The sequence below is a fragment of the mitochondrial genome of Candida jiufengensis (genome assembly GCF_024610255.1).
Source record: "Candida jiufengensis mitochondrion, complete genome".
NCBI classification, from domain to species: Eukaryota; Fungi; Ascomycota; class Pichiomycetes; order Serinales; family Debaryomycetaceae; genus Lodderomyces; species Lodderomyces jiufengensis.
In genome coordinates this window covers 21982-29672 of record NC_014693.1, presented here as the reverse complement: position 1 = coordinate 29672, position 7691 = coordinate 21982, and the positions used below count along the sequence as shown (strand labels likewise).

The following is a 7691-nucleotide window of genomic DNA, read 5'->3' as shown; positions in this document are numbered from 1 at the left end:
TTACTTGGTTTATTAACATATATATACGGTCTCACTCCTTGGACTGTATACCCCCCTAAAGGGCTATTATTTAATAGATATATCTATATATCACTATATAGCTTAGACTATGTCTTCATCTTATATTATAAATAAGATGCGAGGCTTTCTTGAAAGAATTGTTTATTCTTTTAGTCGTTGAACGTTCCTATTAATTTATTCTTTATAGAATTATCTAAATAAGCTTCGCTACAAATTACCTTATATCTATAAGGGATCTTTATAATTAACCTCGTTTCACTAATGATACATTAGTTTCAAATATATTTCACAATATATTAGAGCCAACCTTCAACTCCACAGAGCTCTGACAGGGCTATTAACATATATAATATTTAATATATATATCTGTATATCACTATACAGCTTAGACTATGTCATCATCTTATGATAACCCTTTTAAGTAGCTATATTGCTCTAGATAGGGGGGAGGGATATTTCATAAGATGCAAAGCTTTCTTGGAAGAATTATTTCATCTTCTAGTCGTTTAACGTTTCTATTTTATTAGAAATAGACTTCGCTATAAATTGTCTTAGGTATATATAAGATATTTTTATAATTAACTTTGTTTGCTTTTATATTTTACAATATAAAGGTGCTATTATGCTAACACTGTCCATAGAAAACACCTGTACGTTGTAGTAAGGCACTTACTTGGTTTAATCTACCAGGTGTAGCATCTATTTTAATACCTAATGAAGGAATTGTAAAGCAATGAATTACATCATTAGCTGTTACTACAAATCTAACATGAGTATCTACAGGAACAACTATAGATGTATCAGTATCTAATAATCTTAATTGTCCTTCTTCTAACATATCGTCAGGTACAACATATGATTCAAATTCAATTGATTCTCCTGTTTCACTAACAAAGTCAGAATATTCGTATTTTCAATATCATTGAAGACCGATAACTTTAATAGTCATAGCTGGAGTTAATACTTCATCACATAAGTATAATAAAATAAAACTAGGGAAAGCAATTAATAATAATATAACAGCTGGGAAGATTGTTCATATAATTTCAATTGTTTGTCCATGTCTTATATATTTATATGCAAATTTATTTTGTCTAAAATCTTTAATAATTACATATAATATATAAGAAACTAAACCTAATATTAATGTAAGATAATACATAATATGGTCGTATAATTCGTGAATACCCTCGCTATTTGGTGTAGCTGAGTCTTGGAATCTAATTGCTCAAGGTGTTGGCACATCTAGTCAGATCATAATTCTTTTTATAATTTTATATCATATATATCTGGAATCAATCGGAATTGAACCGATAACATACGCATGCAAAGCGTAAGATTTACCAATTAATCTATGATCCCCTAACACCCCCTGCATTGCAGGGGGGGAAAAGTGAGGGATTATGGATAAATGCTACCATTTATCTGAAATACACCTTCTTAAGACTCATCCCCTCCTTTGCGGAAGGGGATTAACCTATAATCTATGAAAATCATACTCTTAAAGTATAATTAATGACCCCCCTACAAGGGGGGGGGTTATCACCCCTCCCGGAGGGAGGGGTAATTATTATATATTATGTAATTTTTGACATGATTTGTTGTTATATATGATTAAATTTATTAGTTTATTATATCCTTCCTTTCGAAGAAAGGTACATAGATATATTACTATTACATTATTATCTTTAATGTATATATAGTGAGTATATAAGGCTTAATATTTTATAAGCTATCAATATTTATCCTTTATAGTCTTAGCTTAGAATCGGATGCTCTTAACCATTGGACTATATTATATAATCCTTTCGTACACATATAATTATATACTACTATTAACGTCATAGATGATAAAATCATTACTGACTCACGTCGTAATTAACCCATCTCAAGTAACTTTTTAAACGACGAACAGTCGTACCCTTATTAGCTTCTACGACCAATAGGATAAGTCTAGACGACCAAATATATTATCATATATAATTCTTATTATATATATCTATAATTTTCATTATAGTTTAGACTATGTCTTAATTTATATATTCTTAATATATATAAATCTAGAGTACTCATGGAAAATATATTATATTTTCTAGTCGTTGAACGCCATATATCTAATTTCCCCCCACCTCCTCTAACAGAGGAGGTGGGGGGGGAACTATACAATAACGCTGCAAATTATCATAAATATATATATATTCTTAGATATCCTTGCAATTCACTCTATTTAACCTCAACTATGTCTATTTCTAATCGAGGTGGCAAACATCGCTGACGATATCAACTCTCTAGCGATATTACCCTGTTCAATATTATTATCATATATATTAATTAATATATATATCTATATATCACTATATAGTTTAGACTATGTCATCATCTTAACCTAAGATGCAAGGTATTCTTGGAAGTATTATTTCATCTTCTAGTCGTTGAACGTTACATTTTCATGTCTTCGCTACAAATTGTCTTAGATTCTCCCTCTCCTACTTTATCATCTATATAGAGAAAGTGAAAAAGGGGGACAGATATCTTTGTATTTAACCTTGTTAATAAATATATTTCACAATATAAAGGGACAACTAAATTATCCCTAGCGTAACTTTAATCCGTAATCGACACTCAATTCTAATGATATTGCCTGTTCAATATACTATACTTAAGTACTAATTCCACAAGTATGTGTCATTATCATAGCACAGTTATGTTATTATCCTTATTAATTTATTCCTAATGTCTTATTAAACATATCAGAATATATACTAGTTGCCTGCTAGTGTATCTGTACTTGTTTATACTATTATAATCTTATAAAAAGATATAGGCCTTATATTTAGAAATATAAAATATAACTATAAATATAAGGGAATATAAAAATATCATATAGACACATCAGTTATGTTTTGTGATGCCGACGCCCCATCGAAACTAACCATCTTATATGGTGCCTTCCCTCTACCCACCAACCTACTACACATATATTAGCAAAGCTAAGCTATGGGAAGTTATGAAGATTGGTGGGAGGGGGTTATTAGGTTAGTTATACACATAAAGATATAAACAAATATTTATTCTTTAATAAGAAGAGATATTTTACATTTAAATATTTATGGGTATAACAGTATAAGAATATAGTAAAGCTGCATAGGGTCTTTTTGTCAATCTATGACTACACAGTATCTTCACTGCGATTACTATTTCACTGGGTATACCATAGATACAGCTATAGTATCGTATAATCATTCATGCGGGACACCAATTATATGCCAATGAATTTTGCTACTTTCAGATCCTCATGATAAGACCGTCGTTAATAAGCCAATTATAATTTATCTTGCTAACACCGGACAGATATCACTTACTATACCGATAGTTTCCTATTTGCAGTAAGCTGTGTTTTTGGTAAACAGTCGTACTATTCAGGCCTTGCCTTATTTGCCGAGTTCATTTATGATACTTCACCCATTCCCACTCATCATACTTAATATAAATATATTAAGTATGATATATATATAAATAAATATATATATTTTACACACCTGGGTCGGACTGCGGTACGGTTATTACATTTTCCTGTACTATCAATCATCATATATATATCTTCATATATATACTTAGATACCGTTAATTTATAGTTAAACCTTATGTTTATGTGGGGGTAATCCTAAATTACCTATCGTTACTCAAGTCAGCATTCTCTTTATAGTTTTTATTACTATATAATCTACTACTATATAATATATAAATATATATTATATCTATGATTCGGTTCCTACATTTAGACCCGTATATTTGTTCCTATCTTTTGATATATCCCATCCGAAGGGATGAGATGTTCTATTAGTGCATTTTTACATGTTCTTTAACAGGTGATTATTATCAAACCCACTGACTAATTGTCTGATCAAAATAAACCTTGTAATAAGGTATAGAGGGGATTTCTCAACCCATAGGATTGTATTCACTTAATGAGGATTTGGGACCTTCATTTCATAGTCTAGGTTATTCCCTTTTCGACCTATTACCTTATCGCAATAAGTCTGACTCTTTATATATCATATTATACTTGTTCAGAGGTTTAATACATATAGTAAATAAATAAATTCCCATATGGTATTAAGTGCTTTACCAAGAAATACGTCCCCCCCCTTTCTACATAGCGAAGCTATGTAGAAAGGGGGGGTTTATAAAGGCTATACTAACATATATTTCGTAGATAACCAGCTATCTGCACATCAGTTTTGCCTTTCACTACTATACACGTATCTTTAGAAGATATTGCTACATCTACCTATTTGATCATACTTTTACCTTATGATAAAAGTATATCTATACATATATAGATCATGTGCTTTCGGGTCTATCCCTATGAACTTCTTATATTTATTTTAAATATAAATATATCTAGTAACATATAATTTTTATTTCGCTCATAAGGATAACTCACTGACCCATTATACAAGAGGTACACTATACTATAGTTGCTCTTTATTAATATATTTCATAATATATTCTATATATCTTATATTATTATAGATATAAGTTTATATATAACTCTTTCCTTTACAGTACTTTTAACTTAATATTATAGTTTATGTATTAGTAGTAGATACTACTATATTCATACCACAAGGTATTACTTGTATACAACAACAGATTCTCTCACCGATACTACTGTTAGCCCTATTGGTTTTTACATATGTTACTAAGATGTTTCAATTCACATAGTTTTCTATATACTATTTATAGCTAGGATCGGCTTATGCCTTACTTATTTATCCTTTCTATAATATTAGTCTCCCATATATATCTATATTATCTATACATATATATGAAATTTATGAGTATCCATATATTAATATTAATATCATTTATAACTTTTTCAAATCATGTCTCCTATATATTTTTATATAAATACCATTATATATTTTTTATTATTTTACATTATTAATATATTCCATATATGTACTTCTTTACACCTCCCCCTCAAGGGAGGTACTCCCTTGAGGGGGAATTATTCTTAAACCCTTCCTTGATATATAACTCAAGGAAAGAAGGATTTAATCATCACCCTCAAAGGAGTACCTCCTTTGAGGGTCATTAGATAATCTTCCTTAAAAAGTATATATTTTATATCTTATATATATAATAAATAATATAACCTTTTATATTATATATAAAGATATTAAGATTAAAAGAATAAATATAGGAAGATATACCTTTATTAAAATATAAATATTTGAATAGATAAATATATACAAACATAAATATTTCCTTCCTGTGGGAGGGGAATATTATGTATTATTGAGATATATTATCTTTAGTATTTATATCATAAAGTTCAGTATGAGGTAAATCATTAGTAAAGTTACGGTTTAATTGTAAAGCTTTAAGACGTATTTCAACGATAAAGGCTACAACTAATAACATAAGGAATAATACAAGAATTATTAAACCATAGACACCATTAGTATAAGGGCTTATAACATAAGGTAAAATAGAAGATATTTCTAAATCAAAGGGTAAGAATAGGATAGCTACTAAGATGAAAGCTACACTAAAAGCGGATCTTGATTGTTGGAAAGAAGTGAATCCACATTCAAAAGGACCATCTTTTTCAACATATGAGTTACTAGTGGCTAATAATCAGTTTATACCTACTAAAACTAATGCAACTATTGGACATAAGATTAAATAAGCTGTAAACATTATGATAATATTATACTAATCACATCTAAAATATTAAATATATAAACAAAATATGTTAAGAAGAATACTAATAATATACTTATAACTAAAGCTACTGATTTATTAATAGGTTGACTATAAGGTATAGTTAAATTAGTAGCTAATTGTTTAATTATATATGCATAATAATATGTAGCTATTACACTAAATATAACTATAGATATAGCTTCAACAGTAAAGTTAAACTTCATTAAACTTTGTATTACATAAAATTTACCATAAAATCCTGGTAGTGGTGGAATACCTATTAATGATAAGAAACATAATATTAAACATATAGATAATAATTTATTAGGTATAATTAATTGGTTAACATTTACTATAGGAGATCATTGACTATTAGGTTTAGTAACAAATTCATTACTAGCTAATAAACATAAGAATATCATAACATGTGTAACAACATATTGTATTATATATATATAATATGATGGATCTTGTAGACATACAGGTAATAATAAATAACCAAAGTTTAATATACCACTATAAGCTAATATAGTTTTAAAGTTTACTTGGAATAATGGTTTATATGCAGCTATAATAATAGAAATATAGAATATAAATATTAATAAATCTGAATGAATTAAGTTAGAATTAGTATATATTCAAGATAATATAGATACTTTAGCTACAATAGAGATATATCCAGTAATATAAGTAGGAGCATAGTTATATACAGCAATACTTCATGAATGTAAAGGAGCAAGACCCATTTTAAATATTAAAGCTAAGATTAAAATATCTAAACTATCAAATAAAGTATTAGATCTATAAACAGCATAATAATTAGTAATATCAGTAATATTACAACTACCTACAATATTATAAATAAAGTAAGAAGCTAATAAAATACCAATTGAAGCAATACCACCTGTTACAAAGTATAACATACTAGCTCTAGTTGTATTATAGGATTTATGATGTACACCAGTAATAATATATAAAGAATAACTTTGTAATTCAATAATAATATATAATAATAATAAATCATTAACCATAGGGAATAAAATTAGACCAATTAAGTTAATAATTATTAATAAATATATTCACATATTAGTTATATTATAACGTTGTTTAACAGTAATATAAATTAATAAAGATACAACTAAAATAATTTGAAGATAAACTAAAGGAATATTAGTATCATTAAGTTTAAATCAATCATTATAAAGAGTAAATTGACTATATCTTAAATCTAAGCTTTGATAAGCTAGATAAAGGACATATAGTAATCCTAGGGAAGCTAATCTATTAGTATGATAGATATCATTCCCCCCTGCAGAGTGGGAGGAGGAAGCATGATTAAAAGCGAGATAAATAAGAAGAATTATAACTATTGAGAATAGCATAAGACACAAAGGGAATCGAACCCTTATGTTATTATCCGTAGTAATATGTATTACCATTATACTATGTGTCATAAATTATATTCCCTCACATTGTAAGGGATAACCTAACCACCCTGTGGTGGGTAGAATATTAATAACGGCCAATCAGTGAATCGAACACTGACCCTAAAAAGGGACTATATAGCAAATAGCCTAACTGTACCAATAAGTAAAATTGACCTACGTACTACATCAGGCTCGAACTGACATCTCTTTTAGTGACATTAAAAGGCTTTACCATTAAGCTAGTAGTACTTCCCCCCACCTTTCAACTATATATAGCTCCGCAATGCAAAGTTATGATGAAAGTAGGGGGTGGGTATATATAGATATAAAAATATGTTATTTATTAAATAAATATAATAAAAGGTATTGAACTGACACGATTCGAACGTGTATGACCTAGCCCAAATCTAGGGGACTTGCCGATTAGTCAACAATTCATGATTCCCTTACAAAGAGTCTCAACAAGGTAATTTAGAGAATAGCCTAAATAGCTGGATCATTCTTTTTTATTTACTCTCCTATATATAT

At 28.3% G+C, this 7691-nt stretch overlaps 3 protein-coding genes and 6 non-coding genes; all 9 read right to left on the bottom strand. All coding sequences in view use genetic code 3, as the record gives it.

Annotated features, from left to right (window-relative positions):
* Positions 1 to 646: 646 nt before the first annotated feature.
* Positions 647 to 1279, bottom strand: cox2 (Cox2p). Its single transcript has one exon. It carries the CDS (start codon positions 1277 to 1279, stop codon positions 647 to 649), a length of 633 nt encoding a protein of 210 aa, YP_004021604.1.
* Positions 1280 to 1311: 32 nt separating this feature from the next.
* CajifM_t24 lies at positions 1312 to 1383 on the bottom strand. Its single transcript has one exon. It is a non-coding gene; the product is annotated as a tRNA-Ala (tRNA).
* On the bottom strand, positions 1384 to 4921 carry CajifM_r02. One transcript has 3 exons in its annotated part: positions 1384 to 1983; positions 2274 to 2328; positions 2611 to 4921. It is a non-coding gene; the product is annotated as a large subunit ribosomal RNA (ribosomal RNA).
* A 401-nt stretch (positions 4922 to 5322) lies between these two features.
* Positions 5323 to 5730, bottom strand: nad3 (Nad3p). Its single transcript has one exon. The coding sequence runs from the start codon at positions 5728 to 5730 to the stop codon at positions 5323 to 5325; it is 408 nt and encodes a 135-aa protein (YP_004021603.1).
* Positions 5730 to 7118, bottom strand: nad2 (Nad2p). The gene has a single exon. It carries the CDS (start codon positions 7116 to 7118, stop codon positions 5730 to 5732), a length of 1389 nt encoding a protein of 462 aa, YP_004021602.1.
* Positions 7119 to 7189, bottom strand: CajifM_t23. The gene has a single exon. It is a non-coding gene; the product is annotated as a tRNA-Arg (tRNA).
* Positions 7190 to 7255: 66 nt separating this feature from the next.
* On the bottom strand, positions 7256 to 7338 carry CajifM_t22. Its single transcript has one exon. It is a non-coding gene; the product is annotated as a tRNA-Ser (tRNA).
* A 2-nt stretch (positions 7339 to 7340) lies between these two features.
* On the bottom strand, positions 7341 to 7412 carry CajifM_t21. Its single transcript has one exon. It is a non-coding gene; the product is annotated as a tRNA-Asp (tRNA).
* Positions 7413 to 7529: 117 nt separating this feature from the next.
* Positions 7530 to 7601, bottom strand: CajifM_t20. The gene has a single exon. It is a non-coding gene; the product is annotated as a tRNA-Gln (tRNA).
* Between the last annotated feature and the right edge of the window lie 90 nt (positions 7602 to 7691).